Source organism: Miniopterus natalensis, chromosome 8, assembly GCF_054644295.1.
Source record: "Miniopterus natalensis isolate mMinNat1 chromosome 8, mMinNat1.hap1, whole genome shotgun sequence".
In the NCBI taxonomy this organism is placed as follows: Eukaryota; Metazoa; Chordata; class Mammalia; order Chiroptera; family Miniopteridae; genus Miniopterus; species Miniopterus natalensis.
Window position 1 is genome coordinate 29452421 of NC_142088.1, and position 27943 is coordinate 29480363.

The window sequence follows — 27943 nt, forward strand, 5'->3', positions numbered from 1 at the left end:
GGAGTGAAACAGTTAATGAGTGTCATGGTAAGAGTGCATCTTCATTTGGGAGGGTGTTTTCCAGTATATCAAATAGTATTGTTTGCTTTTCAGCCTGAAGTCCTTTCTCTTAAAGATTTTTTTGGCTGGCTGGAATTTTGCTGATGCTGTTTAATTTTCAGCTCTTTTCCACATGAAGCTATTTCAGTTCATTTTGAAAAAATTGTTTCATGCTTTAAAAAATCCTCTTTGTGTCATTACTGGCCTTTTCTCATCTCCGTACGAGGCACAGATGAGATGATGAGTCATGAGGGAGCAGGGGGATTGGACAGGAGAGGTGGGGAGAGGGTCTGCGCCTCTCACATTCGAGGCCACGGGCCCATCTGCTCCAGGAGTGCGTGTAAAAACATCAGTGATGTCTGCTTACAGCTCAGTCCCTGGTGTGTAACTTTTCCCCCTCCTTTTCCTCTCACCGTAGCGCACGGGCTAAAATCCTCAGGCTGCCCTTTCTTCAGCCTTCCTGATTGCTGAGGATGAAAAAAGTCATTTAGAAAAGTGCTTAGATAGTGAAATAGCAAAATAGTTCTCTTCCTGTTGACAGGTGTAAAATGAACCTCACACGTGTAAGGTCACATCCTCTGTTAGTGTCCCCCCAGCTCTGCTTTAAAGTGCTTCATAAGCCCGACGCAACAATGGCATGAATATAAAGCCCATTCCGAACGTAAGACAGGTTGATGGAACCAAAAAACAGGCTGTTTTCCTTTTACACCTCCTTTGTTGTTCCTGAGCAAGTTACCTCATCATCATGATCACCACCAGTAATAGGTGATACTCATTAAGCACTTACTGTATACCAGGCACTCCATAGGTGGTAGGAGCTTATTCAGTCCCCCCAAAACCTTCTGAGTTAGGTATTATTGTTATTCCCATTTTTACAGGTGTGAAAAAAGAGCACCCCCCAAATTTGGTAACTTGACTAAGATCAGGCAGTAAGTGATGGAACGGATATTTGAATCCACAGGCCTGCTCTTGTCCACTGTCCTGGAATGCCTCCCACGACAAGCTGGCCTTTGCTTCATTCAAAACATGTACCTAGAGCAGCTGTTTGCACAAGACTCAGTATGTTTTATTCTGGTGTGTTATTACAAAGGCTGAGTGGCCTTTGGGTGAGAGGCCTGTGCTTGGGGTTGGACATTAGAGTTCTAACTCTTTCATCACCATTATCTCCTGTGACCTTGAGAAAATAAGATGGATTAGTTTCCACCATCTGTGCGAGCAGTGTGATTGCTTTCTCTGTGCTCTCAGAGTGACACTGTGAGAGCATTTTAAACACGCTAAATAAATGCTGGAAATGGCTTTGGGTCTCTAAATGTCCCCTATAGCCATCCCATCCCATTCCAGATGATTTCATTCATTTCATTTGTAGAATAAAATAAATCTGTTTTACACACACACACACACACACACACCTCCAGATTAAAGCCATAGAGGACTTACAGAGTTAAAAGAGGCCATAATACAGGCACAGCACTGATTAGATGAATAAAAGTTGGATTCGTCTTCAAATTGGGTAGACTCCACCTTGTCTGTCTCAGGCTGTCTGTCCTCAGCCTGGGCCATGGTTTCCATTCAGCATCCACTCTTGGAATTAGGGCATTTGCTCTGAAATAGAATAACCTCTCACAGAGCTGGCTGCTTTCACGTCTGGAGGTTGCAGCTCCGGACGCGGGTGGCACCAGGGCGGGTGCCTGTGCTGCCTCAGGGGCAGGAGGACCGCACACTCCTGAGGAGATTGTGCAAGAGAGACAGAGCGCCAGTGTTTTCAGCACATGACTCGAGTGTTTGTTTAGTCTGGATTTCCTGTACAATAAACTTTCTCCTCTGGGATGACATGAAAACCAGTCACCTCTCCTGGAGGCCTTTGGTCAGAGCTGATGCTAATAATAATAGGAGCGTTTATTAATTGTGTACTGTTTTCCACCTACGGTACTAGGCATTCTACATGTGCTATCCAATTTAATCCTTTCAACAAATCTATCTGCTATCTACTGTTAGTCTCCTTTGGATAGATGAGGAGCTTGAAATTTAGAGAGGTTAGTGAATATGCCGTATCACACAGCTAGTGAGATAGTGACAGGATTTGAACCTAGGCTTTATCTCCCCCTCCCTCCCTCTCCAAAGTCTACCATCCTAACTATACATTTTTAGTGTCAACTACACTGAAACAGGCAAAACCTTCATTGTGCTTTTAATCCAAAATAATTTTTCTAAGAGCTCACTATGTACTACTCACTACTGAGCACTTAGGATTAAAAAAAAAGGGTGGGGGGGACTCAGTTCTCAAGAGGCTTATAGTCTAATGCTATATTTCCATTGGTATTTTGGGCTGAATAATTCTCTGTTGTGCAGGGCTGTTCTGTGCATTTGTACAATGTTTAGCAGCATCCCTGGACCCCGCTCACTAGATGCCAGTAGCTCACACATCCCCACACCCAGTCATGACAACCAAAAATCTTCAGACACTGCTGGGGACAGGGTCAGCTTTGGTGGAGAGCACCTGGTCCAAAGGGAGAACCCAGCCTGGCAGTAGACAGGTGTTCTTTGCATGAGCATACCACCTACAAGGTACCCTATTCAAGGCAGCTGATGGGGAGGTGAAGGGGGTCCTCATGATTCTACCTCTAGCTCAACCTAAAGGACATTTCATTTGTTATTCCTGCTGAGTGGCCTTTAAGGAAAATCCATCACTTCTCCTCCACCCCGCTCTCCCTCTGGCATACAGCCCAGCATTGCCTCACCCTTGTATGCAGGAGCAGACTCGCTGGTTGCTCTGCCCCAGACTTGCATAACAGCAAAAAGCTTTATGCATCCTGGATGGATTGACAGAATTAAGCTAGCAGGCTGCAGAGAAATCAGCTTAGGGGGATATAAAAGGTCTCGATTAGTCCAGGAGAAATGGTAGCACATGCTGACAGCGCTATCATTCCATGGTTATTTGCTATTGGAAGTGTCTTCCTACTACATTGAACAGACAAGCAATGTTAAATGTATGAATTTGCATTTAACAAGATCTGTATAATAAACTATATTTTATCTTTTCACAGATGAATGCAGTATAGAGCATGAACTTTTCTCATCTTCTCTGGCGACATCTTCCCTTCCCACCTGTGATTTCCTCCTGCTATTCTGTTCCTTCACATCCTGTTTTTCTAGGGAAATGAAAGACCCACAAATTTGCTGCAACCTGTTGATAGCAAGTGGATTTTTCCCTAATTCAGAAACGTCTGTTACTCTGAAGGGCTTCATGCGTCTAATTAAAGGTAAAAGTGAAAGGCCCTCTGCAAAGTGGGTTTCACAAATGAAAAACATTCAGATATACCCTAAGTAGTAACTCAGGACACTAGGATGAGGGTCCTCTGGGAAGGGTGACAGCTAACAGCACCTAGCAGATGGCTGTACAGAAAGTCAGTGCCCAGCCTTTATCGGTTGTGGGAGATCACGTGGTTATTTAGGGAATTCTTGACGTAGGATTGGCAGATTTCTGTTCTGGAGAATTCTTATTTGTTTTCTCTGCTTTAAATATGGCTGGAAATTTTCCATTGGTTTACCTATGAAATGGTTCAAAGCTAAGTTTATCTAGAATTACATCAACTCTTAACAAAGGTAGCCATCCTGTATCCAGGCAGGGGAGAAGAGAAGCACATATTCCAAATTTAGGGGTAGTATTTTCTATTTAATCTTTAATATCCAAAGCTGAATACATTCTGCCTTCATCATGATCGCTAGTAAATTAAGCTGTCTTCACAGTTCTATCAAGGGAGCCAGGCTGTTAACAACAGTGCTCTCAAGGCAGATCCTGTTGTTTTTTTCAAAAGTTGAAATTAATCATAGGTGTAGACGAACTTGGAAATGTAATTCATGTTTCTTAAGTGAGTTAATTTGTCTTTATTGTTATTACGTGGTATTTAGTCTATTAGTCATAAAATTTTCAAATTGAGAAGAATAATAACTGACAGATCGTTAACCAGAGATAGAGTCAAATGATTTGAAAACTTGTCCTATGTAACTGTACTGAGAATTGCATTTTTTTCACTGATAAATGTGTTTCTCTGACAGATACATTTGCAGATGGTTCCCTTATGTATCCTGTGCTTTTCCTAGACCCCTTTTTGCCTGGGTGTTATTTTGTAAAGTGTGTTATGTTATGTACCTTCTTCCTTTAGTTCTGACACCAAAAAGTGGAGTAGGGGGTTGGGTTTGATACGGTTCTGTCAGGTAACTTTCACAGACTGCTGTCTTGTAGCTTCATCTTATTATCCCACTGTCACCACCATAATTATGTTTCTATGTAAATGCTGTGTTTTCTGGTGGGGATAAAGTTTTCTGAAGTCTGTTCTAAAATTAAAGTTGAAGTATACGTATCGCACTAAATGTAATATGCACCATGGTACTTTGTACTGAACACAAATTAAGGCCTCCTCTCAGTTTTTACATGAGGTGACAGGAACCTGACTGGGTTCGCATTGATTTTTTAAGTTGAAATGATGAAGGAACAAAGACATTAACCAACTCCTGTTTCTTATCGCTGGTGTTTAACTATTGGGCATGTTTTTGTCCTTTGAGAACGATTGGGCACTGTTTCATTGTATGGCACGTGCCAAGGGACTGGTTACTTTAAAGACGTATTAAAATGCTAGTGTTAGTCTCTTCATTGTATTTGGTGTGAAGATTTTAAAAGTTACTGGCATTATGTATAGGCTTGGTATTTTCTCATTTTTTTAACTAATGACTAAACATTAAAATATATCAGTCCTTACTTTAAAATAAGATCAGTAGCACCATTTTCCTGAGTGTTGTCCTTCCTTAACCTGCCTGTAGTCAGAATTGCTGTGGCAAATGAAGTGGGTCAGTGGAAGAGACTGGAGAGGAAACATTACTAGAACAAGCTGTAACGGGTGCCGTAAAAAGTAAATGAAAAAAAGTACTTTGGTTGTGGTGACCACAGCTGCCTCCAAATGCACAAATAATGTGGCACCTGTTTTAAAATGAATTTCTGTACTAATATAAGGTTTTAATTTTAAAATATATGCAAAATAGGACTCTGTCTCATCTCCAAAGCTGCCATCTAAAATCCACACCCCCATGATCAGACAAGTTGTCACTGAGAAGTTATTGCACCCACACAAAGAGGGGCCATTTTTCTCCAAAGAAATTATAAGCTAGAAAGCCATGGCCTTCTTAAAGCAAAGGCACCGGGTGCTGGAAAAAAAGTGTAAGAAAAGACATAATCACTGGATTACACAAACTGGCTGGTTAGACTTAACCATTGATTGAAGAGTTATCAGGGAATAGTGGTATCGTGAAGCCAGAATAGGCTTGAATCTGGCATTATAACAAATATCACCATTCTCATCTCCATGTCTGCAGTACTTATGTCTAGGAAATACAGAGTTTCTTCCTAAGAAACACTGGGAGTAAAGTAGATAATACCCTGCCTAGCCAGGGCATTATGAGAATATAAATCTGTATTCTTATATAATTCATCATTATGAGACGTCACTAAGTAGATCCTGGCTTTGAGGTGTTTGTTTTATTAAGAGTATTTCTGGTATGGTGTTTGTGGGGTGTTTCATAAGCATAGAGCTTATATGTAATACTTGGGAGAAATTTCTCCTTACTAGGGAAAGAGGATTTTCCAAGATGGCAGTAAATGATTTTGCTATTTATCTGGCATTAAATGAACCTAATCTGTTTATTGACTGTAAACTAAAGTAGAATATTAAATCTTAAGGAACAAAGTGTTTCTTTCACATTTGACTATCCCAGAGAAAATAAGAAAAAAACTTGAAATTGTTTTGAAAACTCTGGGACCTACCATAAGAACTGGGATGCTGTTCCCAAAGTAAGGGTATTTACTTGAATGGCTTCTTTGGGTTATTCATTCACTTACTAGTTCATCAAATATGTGTTGAGCACTTGCCATGAGCCAGGCAGTATTCTAGGTGTTTGGGAAATGTCAGTAAACAAAATCAGAGAGAGATCCCTGGTTTTGTAGAATTTAAGATGTTCTGAGATACTGGATCATATGTTCTAGTACAAGCATCTTACTTATTAAAACTTAAGAAAAACTTTGCGAAGCAAACATAGCCAAAAGCAATAAAAATTTAAATGTTATATAAAAATATACACAATTTCAAAGAAATGGCATTTAAAGCAGTTTTAGGGATGCTAAAGATAGTATTTTTTAAGAACCATCTAAAATGAGTTCATATAGCTCTGAAATGAAACTGACTTAAGAAAGACTCAGCTTCCAAGTTTCGGTACATTAACTTTAGGTTATGTGTTTCCCATACTGAGAAATTAAACATCTTATATGACCAACTGAAAAAAAGAACCACATGTAAGCAGTTTTAAACATTTATTAAGTTTATATTGGGTATACAAAGAATATAAAGGTACCTAAAAGGTACCTTTGACAGAGCGCTGTCAAATACCTATTATCAAACTATGTGAATTCTGCATTTCTTACTGCGGTTATAGCACTAATACCCTGGTGTGGGTGTCTTTACAGCCTCTGCCCATTTCTTGTACAGGAACAAAGCAGCCTCGATCATCTTTTGCTATTATGACTGCTTGTTGCACTCACTTCCTAGTAGACTCTTCATTGACTATTCGGAGGCCACAAGGGGCGAACCTGGGGCATACAGAGCCCTGAAGTCAGGTTTAGGCTCCAGAATAGAAACACCCAGTCTGCCCCTTTTTAATAACTTAATTTTCCAATCCTTCTCATCCAAAAAACATACCTCCCCTAGCCTTCTAGTAAATCACATCCTTTCCATATATAACTATACATACACCTTCCCCCCCAAAGCCTTTGTTTTAAATACCACCTAACACATTCATGGGCTACTTCCCTCTACCACCTGTTTTATGATTTACAGATTCACTCATTTTACTATGAGGGTTAGCAAGTGAAATTAGGAAGATTACCCCAGCCCCCCCAAAAAAAATCCCCCCAAAATAAAATGATCTTGTTATATCACGAACAAGTATAATATAACTTTTCACTACTTGGGTTTTTCATCCACGTTTCCCTGCACTGTTGTCAGTCTTCTATCTGAGCATGTGCATAGCTCAAGTTGACCAAGTTGCAAGACATGTAAGACATGTTGCAAGACATGACCATTGTAGCATTTATGCTTCTCCTTAAAACTCCACAGAGGCAAGATTTTAAGAAATATGCAAGGAGCCGGCTATTCTATCCATAGTGCACACTGTGTGGTAGGATGTAAGGAAAGAACATGGGACTAAGTTCATGTTATAGCCCACTCTTGGGTCTCAGCTTCCTCTGTGAAAGAGTGGGATTAAATTCAAAGTTTCTGATGTCTCTTTCAGTTCTAAAATGTCAGCAACGCAGAGATTAGCACTGTTTGCCATAGAAGAGCAAATTACTTTGGGACCAACAATTTTGATAGTTGAAACTGGACAGCCATGGTGTTCATGCACCTTCTCTGTGGTTAAAAAACCATACCCTGACCCTGAACTTGGGGACCAGGGATTTCTGCACTGGGAGCAAATGGCACTCCACACACCCATGAGCTTTGCCAGCTGGTCCTACTCAGACCCTCGTGTGGCAGCAGCAGGCTCAGCTCCCTAAACAGAGGTCAGGGCTTTGTGACAATGACCTCTCTTCTCTTTAAAGGTTTTGTAACTCCTCCTAGCGAAGGACATGTTTCATGTTTTCAGTTCAGCAAATATTTACTGAGCACTTCCTAACTGTAAAAGGATAGTGTTAGCCTCTATGGGAACACGTGCCTGCCCACCTTCTCACCTTCAGGGGTTCAGTCCACAGGATTGTCTCCTTAGCCATGATGGTAGCCCCGCCTGGCACCTGGCATAGTGCCTGGCTCACAGCAGGCACTAGAAATGGATCTGAACCAGCTAAACACAGTCCCTATGCTCAGTGGTATTCCCAAACCAGGGATGTAAGAGAAAACTTTAGCTGTTTTTTAAAAATTTCATTTTCACGGTTTTGGGGGTTTTTGGGGTTTTTTGATACGTGTATTATGCTGTAAAAAGCAACACTACCTGATTTCATTTAAGTATTTCCAACTTCAGAATACTTACAACTTAGAGTTTTAAGATTAGGTTCACTTTGGGAGGTTCTGGTGGCAAATACATTCATAGCTGTACAATCCTCCAAAAGAATCTAAATCCCACATCAGGTCACTCAGTCCCTGCCAGACAGACAATAGCGTCACACGGTTGACAGCTCAGCTGTGCAGTTAAAGGGCAGTGGGCAATGTGGGTCCAGCACATCACACCCAAAGGTGAGGGCATAGAACTGAGAGCAGCAAAAACAGTAATGTGTACAAAACTTGAAATAAACATGACCATACAGAGCTCTCCTGTACAGAAAAAAGCACATAATCCTAAAGCCAAAACAAAAAGATCTTTGGAGTATACAGATGGCAGCAGTTAACAGCACAGTCAAAAGGCATTTAAACCAAATGTACTCATTACTGTCAGCTAGCAGCCAACGGCCAGAGCAGGAACCAGTGTACAGGTGTAAAAAACCTCGTGGATAAGTAAGGGCACATTCAGCTAAACCACAAAGATTTTACCAAGTAGTCTTAATCGGAGAAAAGATGAAAACTATCTTTGTGCTGAAATAATAGTTGGAACCTCTTTTTATTAAAGAAAAGCCTCAAAATCATTGGTAATCTTTAAGCCACCCAATCGAACTGGGCTGGATACTCACCCACCTCATTTCCACAGAAGCGCCCGCGACAGGCCTCGCCCTGATGCGGCTCAGTTAAGGGCCACTGGCCACTGTCCCACTAAAGGAGCTGCTGTGTAGGGAACAGGAGGGCGAGGGCTGGAGCTGCTCGGACTGGAAGCAAAAATCAAAACACTTGGAGGCTGCTAGAGTGGGAAATGGGCCATTAGGCACAGTAAAGCTTGGAAGTGGCAGTGTGTGCCGACAGGAAAAAAAAGGAATTTGCTATATTAATGTAACAACTAGCATTCATGTGGTTGAGGTTTCTGCTCATTTCACTACACACAGCTTCAAAGAAGTCCATTTGTGTGTGTGTGTACAGGCTCGCTTAATACCAGGTATTCTCACTAGCATACTCCTTTACCTCAGAGGTATGATGAAGCATATTTGCAATTCCTCCCCAAAACAAATGCTGGGTCTCAATTTAAAGTGAACTGGCCTTTTCTTATTCTTAAATGATATAGGCTACCAAAATTACACACTAGAGAATCAGGCGAAAATGAGTGATCTAGTGGTCCCCCAAATAGAACAAACATCTTGATGCAGACTTTTAATGACAGGTTTAAAAACAAACGTTATTTAAAGCAGTTCCAATACCGTCGTGATAACTTTGGTAACTTAGAGCACTTTTGAATTTATCCTGGAAGCTGAAATATATTGTCTTAAAGAGCTGCAGTAGCACATCCCTTCTTTAGGCTGGTAAATTTGACTAATTTGTACTTAATTTGTCTCTGGTTCATCTCCTAGAGACAGATGGCCTAGTTATAGCTTGGATGCCAAATCTATAAGGAATTTTCTGACTTACTGTGGAAAACATGAAAACTGCATAGTATGCCAGCACCCTCTTTCCCAGCTAAAGGGAAGAGGCAAATAACTAAGTGTCTGGGAAGAGAGGCCGGTCAAAGGGGACATAGAAAAAGGAAATTTTTTTCAAAAGTATTATAACTACATTCAAACATATGTTTTGGTCACCAAACGTATCTTAAACATATTCCCTGATAAAGTCTAATCAGAATTGGTCTATGCTACAAACAGTTGTTAACTATTATAATTTTTAAAGTCACATCATGAAGCTGGGGTGATGGGAGACATTTTAAATACACAACCATAAGTGCATACAGTTGTTCAAACACTCAAACTAAATCTATACTTGAAGTCCTGAAAATCACACTATTTTGCTTCTAAAGGCAGCCTCGACCCGTTTGGACAGGCTGTTAAAACAGAGCTTAATTTATAGATGCATATCAGCAGATCACCACCGGAAACAGAAAATTCACAAATCACAAAAACAAATCATGAAGACCTCACGGAAAAGCTAGCATTGATAGCTATTTCTTTTACATCAAATTGCACAATGCACGAGGTAAATATTGCTCACATTATGGAGGGAGATTGTTTTATTTCTATTTTTCCCCAAAGAGATCAGATTTGTCCTGTGCGTACAACAAAGAAAATTCCAGTAACACTGAAATGATAAATGCTGTAAAATATACATCACTACCAGATAGAAATACACATGTTCTTCATGATCATTTTCCACAATTAAATAGGTAAGTGATTTAAATCTCAGGTTTAAGATTGTTACAGGAGTCCATCAAGATTCTTATGGACGGTTTGATTTTCCTTTCCGTCGTCGGAGTCTCCTTGAGGTGTGTACTGGCCCTGGTATTCCTGGAGGATTTTAAATACGTCGTGGTGTCCGAAGTGCAGCGCCTCATCCATGGGAGTGTTGTTCCACCTAAACAAGTAGCACAGCATGGGCTGGGTCATTAGGTCATTTCTGTGCAGAGATGGCAACTCATCAGTCTTAGATTTCAAATGCAGGTTAAAGGGCCATTCAAATTTAGCCATTTTAATATTTCTTTATATATAACATAAATATATAATATATGTAAAGATACATATATGTTTTTATTGATTTCAGAGAGAGGCAGGGAGAGAGAGAGAGAAACTTCAATGATGAGAGTCACTGACCAGCTGCCTCCTGCACACCCCCTACTGGGGATCGAGCCTGCAACCTCGGCATCTGCCTTGACTGGGAATTGAACCACGATCTCCTGGATCATAGGTCAACGCTCAACCACTGAGCTATGCCAGCTGGGCAAATTTAGCCATTTTTGCAATGTTATAAGCAAAAATTAATTGAAGAAATAAACAGAAAGGGATTTATAATTTAAAAAGTGGTCTCAGAGACAACCTTGGGATATGGGGCTGAAGAGAAAAGTATGTTCTACAAGAGGATCTTGTTCACATATCTAAATGCTTATGGAGGGAAAGTTCTAGTGTGGACAGGTACAGTAGACTCCTAGATTCCTGAATTTTCACTTCATGAAAAGCTCAAAGGATCTCTCTTTAAGTAAAATGTTCAATAGAAAATTCCAAATATATAACATCCAGCACCCTAGCCTTTGATAGAAAATTTGTGTTCCTGTCAATTCAAAATCACAGTACATCTCAAGGGTCTGCAAATAACCACAGCCTCATTAGGGCTCAAACATACATTGTAGGAGCAAGATCGACCCCAGAGGAACTGACATGGTCATCATCTCTGGTAAAGATGGGAATCCAGGGTGTGGCTGCACAACCAGGAAGATATCTACCCTTTCCATCCTGTATTTCTGGGGCTGAGCTCTTTAGTGATAGAGATGAAGACTGAAGATAAGAAATGAAGAATTGCCAGCAGTGGTTAATCAGCTAATTATTCTTTTGAGAAGGGAGACAAGACTGAAACACAACCCAAATATGTGACAGTATGACAATTTGTTCCCTAATACTTCACAAATGATTAAGCCTCTCTTCCCATTCTCTCTATGGTGTCACTTGTCCTTGGTTACCAGGCTGTCTGACTCTTGCATGCCACTCACCACCTTCCAGTTTTCCTTTCTATTTCTTTCTGTCTCTGTCCTTAACCTTTTACTTCTTAAGGAGGCCACAGTATGGATCCAAAAGGTTTTGTGTATAGTTTCTTTTAAAAAATATTTTTGGATAAAGTTTGGTAGCGGTTTTTAACTTTTAAAATCAGGTAAGTAACAATTTACATGTATTTTGTTCCTAAAAATCCCCAGCTGGATTAAGTTGCTTTTATTTCTTTACTGGCCTTCATTAATTTAGGGAGTCAATGGCCTTAAATGGGAGGTGGGGGGACTTTTCCGTCCTCTACAGCATATAATTATCTGTGTTTCTGGAAAAAAAAAATTGAACGTTAACTACAAGTTACCTTTTTTACAACTTTTTTTCATGAAATAGTGCAAAATATCAGCTTTACAGAATGCAATAAATTCACTTAAGCCTATTTTACAATTTGAGGTGGCACTGATCCTATGAAATAGAGAAAAGAATTGTCTTGTTCTAACTTACATTCCCGAATAGTTCAATACCTACTCACCAAGTTATTTACTTAGCTAACTTTTGCTATCAGATGGATACTTCTACATTCTTACTGGCCAATTAGGGCAAAAATCAAAACATTTCAGTCCTTAAATATGCAAAGCATAGTAAACATTTCCACATGTGTTAATGTTTTAGTTGGGATTATAAACACAAGTGAGGGGAAAGGGGAAAACACTGTTCAGTCTCTTGCTCTGGAAAGAGCTGGTACGGGCAGTGCATCTGGGGATAAAAGGGAGGATTGTAATCCTAACATGAGGTTTTAGAATACTGCCAATAAAGATTATGATCTTAGATAACCAATGTGTTACCACACTTACAAAACTAACAATTTTCAGATACTGACATCACAACTTTTCTGCATTTCTTGCAAGCTGAACTGATAAAAACCAAAACTAAATAACATGCTCCAAATTTAATACAGTCCTCAATTATCCAATCCAAACTCTTACTAATATCAGATTTCTCCAAGTACTTCTTTCCTTCCATTCTTCTAAACCTTTATTCTCATTACTCATGGATTAAATGCGCCAATCAAAAGTCACAGGGTAGAACAAGATGGCAGCGTAGGTAACTCCGGTCCCCGCCACCTCCCACAACCACATCAAAATCACAACTAAAATACAGAACAAGCATCACTCAGAATCTCCTGAAATCTGGCTGCACAGAAGCCCTAAAACCAAGCGACCTGAAGCAGTACCGAGACCTGTAGGAGGGACGGAGACTCGGGCGGATGGGGCTGAATCCCAGAGATGCGTCCGCAGGCCCACACCCAGTGCCGCGTGTTAAACCCGGGAGGGAATCGTGGCAGCGGAGGTTTCCCGGAGGAGCGAGACCCATATCAGGACCCCAACCCAGAGCTCCAGGGCTTGGAAGAGACATCCCCACAACTCTGGGCTGTGAAACCAGTGGGGACTGTCACTGAGGGTCACAGAGGCTACGGGAGCCCCAGCAGCTCCTCTTAAAGGGCCCGCGAACAGACTCACTCATACGCGCTCCCTCTGAGCCCAGTGCCGGGCAGCAGCTTGAAAGGACCTGGGACACTTGGGGAGGAACTAACCTGCCTGGAATCAGGGCGAGAGGTGGAGGGGCAGCTTCCTCCCATGCAGAGGGGCTGGGAGAGGCCATTGCTCCTTTGGCGAGCCTTCCCCCACACACAGCCGGCAGGCAGGTGCCATGTTTGACTCCCTAGCACCTGACACACCTTTGGCTCCGCCCTGTGATTCCCGGAGGCCCCGCCCCTCCCCACCTGCAGGCTCATCCAAGCCGTTTACAATGGCTTTTCTGTGCAAGTGGCCTCTTGAGCCTCATGCTTAGGACTTTCTTTAAATCTCTCAAACAAGCAGCAGCGTGCCCCATACAGCTTGATAAGTGGCCCCAGGCCTGGCACTAGTGGCAGCCTGCATTGGTTCATGGCTTGGCCTCTCCTGGACAACATCAAGCCCAGCACAAGTAGCAGCCAACTACGGTTTGTTGAGTAGCTCATGCTGGGTGGCCCTGGGCAAGGCACTGGCAGAGGCTGACTTTGCACCTCCTGGGAGGCTCCAGAGGCAGTGCACCTGGTGGTCAGACTCAACCACACTGGATTACAACCCTACCACATCCACAAGTGACACACTCAAGGGGCACACTTGGTAAACAAAGCTCCACTGAAGTAAATCCTGCTCCATAGGGGTGTCTCCAGCACAGCAGCTCTTTGGCTGTAGTTGCAGCTGGTCCTCACAGCTGATTGGCCTGGGGGTCAATTCCTCCCAGTGACGCCAATAGCAACCAAGGCTCAACTACAACAGGACAGTGCACACAGCACACACAGCGGAGCACCTAGGAGGCCCAGCTCAGGTGACTGGGGAGGCTGAGTCATTGGACCCTACAGGACACCTACTACACAAAGCCACTCTACAAATTCCAGGAGACACAGCAGCTCTACCTAATACATAGAAACAAACACCTGGAAGCAACCAAAATGTGGAGGCAAAGAAACATGTCACAAAGGAAAGAACAGAAGAAATCTCCAGAAAAGGAACTAAATGAAATAGAACAAGCAAGCTACTACAGAGTTCAGAATTATGGTTATAAGGATGCTCAAGAATATTAGTGAGACTATTAAGAAAACAAATGAGACCATCGATGACATCATAAAGTACCAATCAGAAATGAAGGCTACACGAACTGAATGAAGAATAATTTACAGGGAATCAACAGTAGAGTAGAGGACGCTGAGAATCAAACCAGCAATTTGGAACATGAAGAAACAAAAAACACCCAACCAGAAGAGCAAAAAGAAAAAAGAATCCAGAAATGTCAAGACAGTGTAAGGAGTCTCTGGGACAACTTCAAGTGGCCCAACGTTCGTATTATTGGGATGCCAGAAGGAGAAGAAAGCAAGAAATTGAAAATCTATTTGAAAAAATGACAGAAAACTTCCCCTACCTGGGGAAAGAAATAGACTTACAAGTCCAGGAAGCACAGAGAGTCCCAAAAAAGAGGAACCCAAAGAGGTCCACAGCAAGACACATCATAATTAAAATGCTCAAGGTTGCCCGGCTGGGTGTGGCTCAGCAGTTGAGCTTCGACCTAGGATCCAAGAGATCAGGGTTTGATTCCCAGTCAGGGCACATACCTGGGTTACGGGCTGCAGCTGATCAATGACTCTCTCATCATTGATGTTTCTATCTCTCTCCCTCTCCTTTCCTCTCTCTGAAATCAAAAAAGATAAATTTTTTAAAAATAAATTAAAAAAATTTAAAAAATGCCGAAAGTTAAAGACGGAGAATCTTAAAAGCAGTGAGAGAAAAGCAGTTATCTACAAGGGAGCACCGATACAACTGTCAGCTGATTTCTCAAAAGAAACCTTGCATGCCAGAAGGGAGTGGCAAGAAATATTCAAAATGATGAAAAACAAGAACCTACAACCAAGATTACTCTACCCAACAAAGCTATCATTTAGAACTGAAGGCCAAATGAAGAGCTTCTCAGACAAGGAAAAGCTAAAGGAGTTCATCACCACCAGATCAGCACTATATGAAATGTTGAAGGGTCTTCTTTAAGAAGCTAATGAACAAAAGAATCTGACGAACTAAATAGATCCAGAGAGATTGACGCATGCAACAGACGATCATATTTCAGAGGGGTGGAGGGTGGGAAGAGATTAACCAAAGAGGTTATATGCATATATGCATAACCCATGGACACAGACAATAATAAATGAAGGCCTGGGGAGGGGGCGGGAGCAAGTTCGAAGGGGTCAATTGGGGGGGGGGAATGGGACACCTGTAATACTTTCAACAATAAAGAAAAGCACAGGGTAGGTGAATGGATAAGAAAACATGACCCATATATATGCCATCTACAAGGGACCCACCTCAGAACAAAAGATACACACAGATTGAAAGTAAAGGGATGGTAAAAAATGCGCAAAGGGAAACAAAAAAGCTGGGGTAGCAATACTTCTATTAGACAAAATAGACTTTAAAACAAAGGCTATAGTAAGAGACAAAGAAGGACATTTCAAAATGATAAAGGGATCAATCCAGCAAGAAGATATAACCCTTACAAACATTTATGTGCCCAACATAGGAGTGCCTCAGTATGTAAAGCAAATCAGGCAGTTATATAATGCGCAAGTGTATGAGTACAAAGTTCAGGTACATACGTAAGCTGCACTCTTCCCCCTCGCTGGACGGTCCACATAGTGGACAGCATTTACTGCGGGATGAATGGCAGTTTGCCATCTGGACCAAGAGGGAGAAGAGCAAAATACATTCTAGCCTGATTTCTGCCACTAAAGATAGAGTGCCCTTCTCTTCTTCCGTGCCTTCAAACTTGGTCTCTCCCCAAAGCACTGATTAAAATCCAATTTCCACAAGACCTTCTAAAAGTGACTCCAACCAAATCCAGGAATTTCAAAAACTCCAATATATTCACTTTAGGGTTCTATAACAGTAATGTTCATATACATTTGAAATATGGTCCTATAAATGTCTACCTTGTCTGTCCTGTGTAGTTGAAAACCACATGAGGATAAAATTCCTATTTTCTCTTTCCAAGCACAAAAGAGTTGTTCTCTTTATACGGTGTATTGACTAACTTGAAAAATTCTAGATAAGAGACCATCCTTAAATAAGAAATAGGACGTAGGAGTGAGAACCATCTGCCTGGCAGAAACGAGGTTTCGTTGCTGCCTAGTTTAAGAATGTCTCTAATATCAACATAGTGGATTTAAATATACCATCATTAATTATTATACCCCTGTGTAACAAAACCCTGACTTGCCAATGATATGTTAAAAGGTAACAGTGGTGCTCACCTGTCCTTGGGGAAAGGATTTACTTTGCAGGCTTCCAGCAAAAATTTAACAACTTCAACATGACCTGTATCCAAAACAAGACAAGCAGATTTTAGTACTGAGTAGAAATCAAATCTGGAAAAATAAATAGATGAGTGGTTCGTGTAATTACCCTCCGCAGCAGCTACATGGAGAGCTGTTCTAGAGTCATAGTCTCGCTGTTCCATGTCCATGGCTGACAGTGCAAATCTGAAAATGTGGAAGCATAGCTATTCATTTTATATATACCTAAAATTTCATTCATACTCCTAACATTCAGACCATCAGTTCAAGCTAAGGTCCTGTGAGACAGGAGCCCTTCACCAGGCTCACTAGTGGAAACCTGAGACCCAATCCAACCAGTACAAAGTGTCTTGGCAAATGCCACTTCACCTTTTGTCCTTAGCTTTGCTCTTTTTGGGTGAGAGGAAATCTTTACCATCTCTCACTGAATTAACCTTCATTAAATTGTTGTTCAAAAGTCAAGAATAGTAGCACAACTATACCAAAGTTTATGCTTCAGAAAGGAAAGTAACTAACATCTATACTCAAGTGTTTTCACTAAGACTCCCATTCTTTAACATCTTAAATCTACAGTTTACAGGTATTAATCAGACTTTATTTTTTAAAATGTCTTTGAAGAGCACATATTTTATTGAGATATAACTGACATATAACATTATGCAAGTTTAAGTTGTTGATTTGATACATTTATATATTGCAGTATAATTACCAACAAAGTGTTAGTTAGCTAACACCTCTATCACGCCAGGTAATAACTTTTTGGGGGGTTAAAACAATTAAGATCTAGTCTCTTAGCAACATGGAAGTGTATAATGCAGTACTGTTCATAGAAGTACTAATTTGACTTTAAGACAAAGGTGAAAATTAAGCACAGACATTTTTTCACATTAAAGTTCAGTTGCAACTCTGTACAAAAGACTTTATGTTAAATATACAGAACTGTGCCACCTTTCTAACTCTGGTGAGCTGAAGGCCACCAAATGCCCCCCCTTGCCTCCCCCTCACTCCAGAGATAAGGAGTGGAGGGTAGAGGGGGGTTGAGAGGCATTTAACAGTTATCACTTAGGAAAGCAGGGGCCTGGGCTTTGACAGGAGGTACAAAAGGACAAGACTGCACAGCATGCCTAAGGCACTGGAAGTGGAAATTTAATATAAATTTGTTTGGGTCATTTTTATTAGCGGGAAATACAAGTGAGATTTTAGCCTTAAGATGGCCATCTGCCCAGAAGCAACTTCATAAACATCTGTAAGCCATACGCTAACCCACCCTGTTAACATACCTTCGAAGTGCAGACACGTCTCCAGTATACGCAGCAAACAAGAGGTTTATCACTGACTTTACCTGTGAAGGAAAGAAAGTTCAGGCTTACACAAGGAAAATAAAAACACAATATAAACTGTCACCGGTAAGTGATTTCCATGTGCTTGGAACGCTTCAGCCAGGTCACACACAGAAGTTATCACAAGTACACTTCTATAACCAAAAGGAAGGCACACGGGTGTTATTTTTCTTGTTTAATAGAGGATTATGAGGGGAAATTCAACAATAAAGTAAGATACTCAAGGAAAGGAATGGAATGGTATCAACTGGCACAAAAGAATGGAAAGTTATGACCTGCGAGACACACAGAGTCGGGGCAACTGAAAATAGTTTAGAACCGTTCTCAGTATGTCTCAGTACTGTGAGCTGACTTGTACACTCACAAAATTCACATCACATCATTAGTGAAAACTAAATCGTGCTATATAAATGTCGAATCCCTGCCAGCAGTCCCTGTCTTCACCAGTCACCAATAGCTGGCTTCTTCGGAAATCTTAAGAGTCAACATTCAGTATTAATCATCTTAAACCTGAGAACAGGACTGTATTTCACTGGGAAGACAGTCTTCAGTTCAACCCCCAGGCAGTAGAAATCGGGGTGTTCTCAGAGCCCACGACAGGCCTCTGCTCAGAGAGTGGGAAAACTTCCCAAATAGTAAGTAGCTGCTATTGAGTGCTCCAGGAGTTCAACATGCATCTTCTCTTGACCATTAGCTACTTTCTTGTCCTTTAATAAGGAAAAGCCTAGCTTATCCCAAAGGCCACTGGATTTTGGTATGTTTTTGTGAAGACTTTATCCAGCCCTGTTTTTGAGAAACTAAATTATTGAACATACACTCTTGATAAACGCTTCATAAATTCCCACTTTTATACTTTGCAGCTTCAACACCTGATACTGGACTTAATGGTCGAAAAGAGAAGTTTAATCAGAGGGATGAAAAGTAACTCAGCTTTTCACAAACAAAGCCACAGCCCTGGGAACCACTTTCGAGATTGTACCCTGGACATCCCTGCGTTTCCACTATGGCTTTCCTTTCCCACAACCTATGGACTTTTAAATCAAACTGGAACCAGCCATTGCTGGCCGCCTCTACATCCGCATTTTCAAAACTAGGCCACACATGCTCCATGAAAAAAAAGGGTCCCGTGGTCAGCTATTTTCCTAAAATATTAAATCCCCCTTTTGGGGGATTCATGCTCTGTAAAGTTCTGCAGTACAGGAACCGAATTAGCTGAGCACGCCCCCAAAATTTCACTACTACTTACCATTATTGTTGCTATCACTCCAGAAAACCACACTTTTGTTCCTTCAGCCCATCGGCCTCCCTTCTGGCTACCCTGTTCTGTGTACCAGCCTGTCTCTGCCGTCAGTCCATCTCCTAAGCCCAGAACAGTTTTTTCAATGGGGGGGGGGGGGGCTTAAGGGAATGACCCAGGTGCTCTGAAGGCATACCTCAGCGCCTCTCCTCCCACTTCTGCATTTCAGGGAAACCAGTCTTTCGAAACACGTCTCCAGGTGATTTGGGTATGCATGTTCTGGGTTAGGAACCGCTCAACTTCTTTTTAACTTGGATCAATTTGAAATTCTCAATTCCCTTTGTGTTCTTGCCCCCCCCCCAAGAAAAACACAACAAAACTCCGATGGGCTGTTACAAATTATTCTTCATATTTCCAACTGCTTGACTATTTTCTGTCTTCTTGGTTCCCTTCACACCTTTTCCAGACCTGTAACACCAAGGACGACCCCTACAGCAACGGCCCCGACGGCAGCGTCGCCCCGACGACGCTTCGCGCCTCCTCCCCGTCCGCTAACCTCCCGCGTCTGAAGGCCTATCCCCTTCCTTTCCCCCGAACCTCGGGGCCAAAAGCCTCCGCCGCCCTCGCTGCCGAGCCCCTCCCGCGCCGTGGAGCCCGCGCCCGCCCCCGCCTGGGCCCCCGCCCGCCGCGCCCTCGGCTCCTGCCTCCTGCCTCCTGCCTCCTGCGCCCGTCGCCGCTCGGCCGGAACGGACGCGGCGCGGCCCTGGTCCCGGAAACCCGCACGCGCCGCGGCCACGGCTCCCGGCGCCGCTCCGCAGCGCAGTCTGCGTTTCAGTTCCCCGCGCAATAGCGTCACACCCACGAGCACCCCTAAACAGTATCCTCCACCAGCTCCAGGGGCCCTCCCGGAGCCCTGCGGCCCGCGCGCCCCACTCGCCCCCACGCCCTCACCGCGTGCCCCCTCACCCTCGCCCCGTGCCCCCCACGCCCACGCCCCCTCGCCCCGTGCCCCCCACGCCCACGCCCACGCCCCACACGCCCTCGCCCCGTGCCCCCCCCCCCGCGTCCCCCGGGACCGCGCTCTGGCTCGCGGCTTTCCCGAGGCGCCCCCCGCCCCCCGCCGCCCGCGAACACCCCAAGGCGGCCTCCGCCCTCGCGCTTTCCAACACGAGGCCGCCGGAAGGTTCAGCCCCCGGGGGCCAGGACCCGCAGCCGCACCCCTCGCCCGCTGCAGGCCTCAGCCGCCGGCGCCGCCCGGCGCCACGCTGTCGTTCCCAACTCGACCAGCGACACCCCCACAGTCGGCCCGCTGCCCGCGCGGCCCCGAAAGTCCGGATCCTCCCGCCCGCTCAACGTGCGGCCGAGGCCTCCGGCAGGCGGGCGCCTCGGCTTCCGCCCAGACAGCGCGGTCCCCACCGCCTCCGCCACCCACCGCCCGTGGTCGGCCCCTCTTCCAGGCCCCCTCACTGTGGAATGACGCTGCAGTTCACCCCGTTTCTCAGGCCAAAGCGAGTCCCTGCCGGGCGGCTGCAGCCCGCTGCGCAGGCCCGTCGGGGAGGCAGGAGCCTTCCCCAAAGGCGCCGCGTCGGCCTGGCCACGAGGCAGAGCCAGCGTTTCTCCCCCTCAGGCCCCGCCATCTAGCCCCGGGGGGTACCCCTTGACGCTGTTTCTCACAACCCACATCCAGCTCATGGACGAACAGGCTCTACCTCCAGAGCACAGCCGGCGCGCCACCCCTCGCTCCAGCTCCCTCGCTGCTGCAGGGGCTCCGGCCCCTCCCTCCCCTGCAGGCGGCGACGCCCCACCAGCAGCCATGCTCCGCAGGGGCGCCGGCCGCCGCGCTGCATCCACCGTGGCGCCGTCAGGCCCACGGCGGGCTATGCCGCCCAGGGCGGTGTGAGTGCACCCCGAGGCCTGCCCAGCGACGAAGTCTCCTAATGACCCCCCCCCCCGCAGATGGCGTCGCCATCGTTGGGCGGCGCGGGGCTGTATGCCTCTCCTTCCGCTCCGCTGCCACAGGGGTCCTTTGAAAACACCGATGGCGGCGCTCCCGCTGGCTCTCCATCACACCCGGAAGAGTTGGAACTCTCTACCGTGGCTTCCAGGACAGCACATGCTCTGCTGCTGGTGACACTGATGCTTCCTCCCCGCCCTGCTGGCCCCTCGCGGCTCCACCCGGCCGGGGCCCTCCTGCTGGCCGCGGCCTTCAGGGCCTGGCCTGCGGCGCTGCTGGGCCGCCCCCAGGCGGAGCGGGGCTCCCTCTCCGCTCACCCAGGCCTCTGCTGCAGTGCTCTCGGACTCACGCCGCCCTCTTTTCATCACTCCTCATCCCACCTTGCTTTTTCTCCTCACAGCACTTACCATCTAATTATTTACACACACACACACTTCCTGTTTCTTTCCCCGATTAAATGTAAGCTCCATTTGGGCAGAGACTTTGCCTTTCTCTTCCCTGCAATAAGCCCCTGTGCCTCCCACACATACTAAGTGCTCATTAAATGTGTGGACTCAAAATGATTTAAAATGTGGGTTGACTCAAATCAACATATTGTACACCTTAAACTTAGTTATAGGTGAACTACATCTCATTTTTTTTAATGTGTTCACTGACTGAATATTTTCTCCCCAAGCATCAAATATTCAAATTGTTGGCACCATTTGGAGATTAAATTATAATCATTATTAATTCTTCTACCTCCCTTAACTTTACTTCTTCAAATAACATCACCAGATTTGTCCAGTTCTCCTAACCGGGGCCCTGCTTCTAGGCCTTCCGCCCTCCAGAGCCTTCCGGCTTCCTTCACATCTTCAGAAAACACTGAAGGCTCCTGGCCAGGAAGAGCCAAGCCCCTCCCTCCCGGAGTCATTCCTGATAAACTGTAAATTCCTCCGCCTTGGATTCAAGGTTTTTCAATCTGCTAACTTACTTTTCTCTCTCAGCCCCAACAGAGGAACACGGGTCTTACCACTGCCCGTTTCTATCTGGTGTCTGTGCTCCTTTCTGTCCTTCTGGGCCGCCTGGACTCCTCATCAGACCCTGCCACTGCCTCAGGGCCAGCCTGAAAGCCTGAGAGGCCCTTCCCGGCCACACTCCCGCAGCCTCTCAGGCCGCACTCATTACCCATGCAGCTTCTTGCCAGCTCCCCCGTCACGCTCAGGGACAGCAGGTGGCAGAGTCACCAATTAGATACCTTCTTTCCCACGACAACCCTGAATGTACCTTCTGCTCCTCCCAAGCCACAGTACATACTGCTTATTCCCTGAAAACATCTTTTCTCCATTTCTCACTGCAACGTCATTCTTAACTCCTCCTCTGTGACCTCCACTCCAACCTCTTAAATCAGAAGTCACCCCTTTCTCCTACATTTGCTTCCCTGGGGCACCAGCACTGTGTATCTTATCACCCCCACATCTCAAGAGAAATCCAGAACTCTGGTGTGCATAGCATTAATATTAACTACCTATAGTTCCCATTCTTTACAGCATATTAGCAATAAGTCCTTGACCTACTTGTGACTGTATGCATCACTATATCTTTTTTCAAATTCTGAATTTAGACCGAGCTAGTCTGAAGAGATTTCATTTTATATATATAGTATGTATATCTCAATCAATTATTCAATATTTCCAAAGTTGTAAAGGTAAATTCCTTATTAATAAGGCCCATGAAAGGCTGATTTTAGCATATAATCAGTTTATTGAGAGTACAGTAATATTTTATTCATAAGCATGTTTCAGTTCAGAGAGATAAATGTAAGATGAGAAGTCAGAAAACTTTAATGTACTTTGAAAGGCTTTGTGACTAATGGGGTGGGGGGTCAGACCATTAGTTTGCCTTAAAAAAATTATTAAAATGTAACACGGGGGCTTAGGATTCTTCCTAAGAAAACAAAAGGCTACCACAGGGCTAAATTTAGTCCAAATCAGAAGACAGGAGCTTGATTGCAAAATGGGGTCATTCACTCAGAGACAGAAAGACACTAAGAGGTAAGAAGCACATGACCAGCACCACTTAAAATTAAAACCACAAATGCCTCTCTACTGCAGTAAAGTGCCACCTATGTTTTTAAGGTTTGTATAAATCAAGAAATGAGCTACGAGTAGAATGCCAAGAAAGAAAATGGAACAGTTTACCAGTTTTGGGACAGCAAATGAGTGTTATCTCATTTAGGGGGAGTCCAGTTCCTGCTCTTAAAAGTTCCACAAATATTCCCAAGTGCACTGGCGCTCCCCCTGGAATGACTGCCATGGCAAACCAAACTGCAGGAGCGGGACCCCTAAAAGATGACTCCCCAGCTGCAAGCCAACTCTTACAAAGGATGTAGGTGTGCCAACCATCGATCAAGCGTGGCTCATTCCCCCAGTTCCCCAGTGGACACCTGAGTTACATTAATTTTAAAGTATCTGTCCAGGGTCTGGAAAACAATGAGTTAACAGTAACTGCCAGAAGCACGGAACCTGTGTTTTGATGAATCGTTCCTTAGTACAAAGAAACAGCACACCTGGCAGAACAGTCGCCTATATGAATTAAATGCTCTTAAGCTGAATGTATGCCTCTCCCTAGTAAAGAGAAACTTCATTTGGGCAAGTGGCCACTAAACATTTATAACTGAAATGTTAACAGTTTTCCTTCCATATTGCAGATTTTTCCATTACTACCACATTTTCCCTTATCAGAACCTGCCGGAACCAGACAACCTTATCTTAGTTTATTTTTACAAAGTCATGATAACAGGAGGGAAAAATGTTACAGTTTACAAGTTCATTTAACACTGGCATGCTTGGAATATCAAAACTGCCCTTTTTTCCAGTCTGACGTAAGTTGCTCTCTTGTTTCCAGCTCACTACAGTATCTGTTGCCGTGGAATAGATACTCCTGGTCATCTGTTAAATAAAGCATCATCACTCCAGATCCAATTTTGTTTTAAAAGCTTCACGACAACTTGGCCTTTTATAGCCGTCTCTCATAAATATTTTTCATAAGGCCAGGTTAAAAAATACAAACTTATTATAGTATAGCTAAAGAAAAAGTTTAAGTCATCAGCAAATGTCAATGAACTGCTTGCTGACAAGGGCTTAAATATGAACCTGTACCATGTGTATGTGATCAAAGGTATTTCCTCTTTCCCTTACTACTGACTTAATATTCACGTGGATGTGTAAAACAACCATAGTCCTTTTATGATTAGGCAGTCTAAGATCAGTAGGAGGCCACATGTTCCTAAGCTTTCTAGTGATTCATTGAGACACAATTACTAATTTACTATATACAAAGCTAATCCAAACTGACACGATCAGAGGATTAGAGAAAATCCTTTATGGGAATAACAGTTCAGCAATTCATAACCACATTTCAAAATTCTTACACAAATTCAGGAGGTTCTCATATGGCAATTTTAATAGAGAGGGATAAGTCAAACAGTAAATTTTATTCTAAAAGAGAGTATAGAAATTTCATTTAGAAACTACAACCTTAAAAATGTCAGCTCTGAACACTACATCCTGCTCTTGATTAGCTAAGTAATAAATCCCTTAAGCATACCATTTTCAAAATTCCTCAAAGAATTTTTCTTTAAGTCACAATTATGTCAAAGAAATTGGACAGCTCATGTTGACAAAAATTTAGGATTATATTTTATTTACAACAAAATAGCTAATATGAAACACCTACTTTCCCTGGACTAAGCTAAGTGCTTTAAGTATTATTATCCCTGATGCTATTATTTTACGGAGAGGAAGCTGAAGGCAAGCATGTTGAAAACTTGAGCAAGGTAATAATGCTGTAAGTGGCAGAGGGAGGGCTCAAGCAGTCTGCCTGACGCCAGGGGCAGTGCTCTCAGCCAGTATTCAGTATCTACTAGGCCAAGAGATTTCCTAAGAAAACCTGAGATGAGATTTCCTCACCAATACAATACCAAGACTAAAATATGTTGTGATGGGAAATCAGAAAATAGCAACTAAGAAACATTTTATAGAAAAATCAGAGATGCTAATTTTCTGTTGAGACGCTAACCAAAGGTGTGCGGGTTTTTTTAATTGAAGAAAAAAGAAGGGAACCAAACAGGCTACTCAATGGAAAATGTCAAAGATATCTTCATTCTTTGCGTTGGAGGCTCTAAGACGAAATGTGAGTTTTGGGTTAATGTGAATAGAGCCCTTGCTACAGCTCTGGCACCAAGTAAACAACTTCTTATCTCAGTGGCTCATATTATTCTGGTAAATGCCAATGGATAGTCTAAAAAGATACCACTGGGCTCATAAGCAACCCTCCTTTTATATCTGCGTGTGAGAGCAGCTAACAATTGTATCTTTGTGTGGTCTGACAAACAGCACTCCTAACTGAGATGGAAGCAGCCACCAGGAGACAGGCAGCTGCTCCTCTGGACAGAAGTGCCTTTGCACCAGGCAGGCCTGAGCGCTGGTGCTCCACCCACAACCACCCCAGCTTCACACTCACCACCTTCCTGGCTCTCTCCTTCTACAAATATTTGTAAAACTCCAGGAAGATTAGTTAACATTACATTAGTGTCCAGATAGAAAACAAGGTGCCCACTTCTGGCAAGATAAAGTGTCATGTTTATTTACAATTATTAACTAAAAAAAAACAAGTACATAAAAACCCAAAGAGTCAAAGAAACTAAAAGCTAAGAATAAGGAAGTGAAGAAATTGGTCACCAAATGCCTCTAGTTTTCGTTGTACTCTGAATACTCCAACATTCTTAAAATAGCATATAAAACCCTACGCAAACGTTTCCCAAACTGTGTTCAGAGGACTGCCTGCAGCAGAAACACTTAGGGTGCTTATTAAAAATGAAGATTTTAAAATTAGGACATAAGAACAATTCGAATGTACACTAAAATGAGGCCTATCTTACATAATGTGGTCTTCTCTCTGACTCATCTGGCCCATCCCCACTCACCTTCTCACTCTTTCTCATCGCATTTGCTTTCTTTCACCTTCTGCAAATGTCTTAAACTCCTTCCTGTCCTGGGGCCTTCAAGCCAGACTCTCCTATTAATCCTACTCCACCCTTCCTCTCATTCAAAGCTTAACCATCACCTATCAGGGAAAACCAGCCGCACCTATTCATCCAGATAAAATGAGGTCTTCTTGCTATACCCTCTCCTAGCGCTCTGTACTTTTTATCATTTATTCCCATCACATTTGCTTAAGTATTTTTAAAGAAATAAAATGTTAGAGATACAGCTAACTATCCCTGCCCCCCCCCCCCCCCTTCTCCTTCCTCCCAGGGGTAAGCTTTACTGAAGACTGGTATGCATGTCCTTATATTTTAACAACACTGTAGTGTCTCATAACTTCTTTTATAGGTGTATAAAAAGTCATATGGTACATACCATTTCACCTCCTTTGTACATTAATAAACTAGATCTACAGGTCAGTATGAACAAATCATTTATCATCATTTTAATTATTTTAGTAATTACTTATTCAGTGTCTGCATCCTCTAGATTGCAAACACCAGGAGCTGGATCACACTTGTCTGCATATCCTAAGCACTTTACAAGTTCTGGCACATAAAAGGCAAGAAATATTGTTTGAATGAAGAACTAATTAGTGAATGAATAATAAACAGGATAATGCTAATTTATATAAAACCTGAACTACTCCATCAAATGGAATTGGCTATGTATCTTGAACTAATCCTGCTTGTATGTTGTTTATACAAAAACTAATGAAATAGTAGGGGAAAACTGGGTTTTAATAGGAAAAAGGTAACTTCAAAGGTTGTAAATTTTAATTTATATAGAGGGATCTAATCCTGGACATTGGTGGAGGATCTACATATAGTACCAGAAATGAAAAGAACACACACAAGAGGAAAACAAAATTCTTGGTGTATAAGAGATAAAAAATTGTTTGGTAACTAAGTAAAACAGGGACTAACAATATTGAAGTGGAAACCTAGAAACCAGAAGAGTTCTGGCCACTTTCTTAGAGCCACAGGAATGGGAAAGCAACTTCATAAAAAGAATGAGCTATTTGACTACTCTTGTACCATAGCACATTACTACAAAAGCAATACTGGAAGGAGAACAATCTAATTGGAAAGGGGTACATTTGCTGCCAACTTGCCAGAGTAAGGGCATTGGGATTAGGTAGAAATTACTTTTTAGATACACTTTAATAACAGAATTGTGTTTCTTCATAGTCCAGTATACATGGCATATTTTTGTGTGACTTTGCTTATACTTAACACTGTCCTTAAACTCAACCTCAAGCATATATTATACAAGGATGACTGTAAATGGCTCTAAATGAGGATAGAAAATGTGATCTCATCACTGAATCATTCCAGTATTACTGGTTTTCAAAAAAAATTTTTTTTATACTGAAACAAGTGCAGATGTGAACAAAGATACATTTATTTTTGGATGTTCCAGATCATAGAACTGTCATATATAAACAGGATTTATAAAAGCCCCTACTTTGAGCTCTACAAAAAGCTCTAAAGAGTCAAGGCTTATAAAGGTTTTAATAAATTGAGTTTAGCTGATAGACATTTAGAGGGGGCAAATAAGAGGACTTAAAAATGCATTTTCTAAAATGAGTCTTCAGAGTTACAATAAACATCAGACTTTAGTGCTAACATACTAATTTATACTTAATGCTGTAAGAATATACAAGGAAAAATTTTTAAGCAATAAAAATCACTTATATCTACAATAGAGCTAAAGAATGCTTTTCATAGTAAGACTATTTTAATAGTAAGAATGACTTAATAGAGCTGACTGTGTAGTCAAGTAATATTGGATTTTATTTTCCCACTTGGATCAACACTTTATAATATAAATGTGATCATGTCAGATGATGTCAACTGGAAGTCCCCCAATGGTTTCCTAGCACACCTAAT

At 42.9% G+C, this 27943-nt stretch overlaps 2 protein-coding genes across 6 annotated transcripts in view; one reads left to right on the plus strand and one right to left on the minus strand.

Annotated features, from left to right (window-relative positions):
- STAT1 (signal transducer and activator of transcription 1) overlaps positions 1–4806 on the plus strand; it is a 38322-nt gene extending 33516 nt beyond the window's left edge. For both annotated transcript variants that reach the window (XM_016217324.2, XM_016217391.2), the window contains exon 24: positions 3084–4806. In XM_016217324.2, coding sequence (XP_016072810.1) covers positions 3084–3098 — 15 coding nt within the window. In that variant the 3' untranslated portion in view covers positions 3099–4806. The remainder of the gene's footprint in view (positions 1–3083) is intronic.
- A 1577-nt stretch (positions 4807–6383) lies between these two features.
- Positions 6384–27943, minus strand: part of GLS (glutaminase) — a 73392-nt gene continuing 51832 nt past the window's right edge. For all 4 annotated transcript variants that reach the window (XM_087819695.1, XM_016217698.2, XM_016217570.2 and 1 more), the window contains 4 exons: positions 17774–17835; positions 16603–16679; positions 16452–16515; positions 6384–10496 (listed from right to left, as the gene is read on the minus strand). In XM_087819695.1, the coding sequence (XP_087675821.1) occupies positions 10340–10496; positions 16452–16515; positions 16603–16679; positions 17774–17835 (360 nt within the window). In that variant the 3' untranslated portion in view covers positions 6384–10339. The remainder of the gene's footprint in view (positions 10497–16451; positions 16516–16602; positions 16680–17773; positions 17836–27943) is intronic.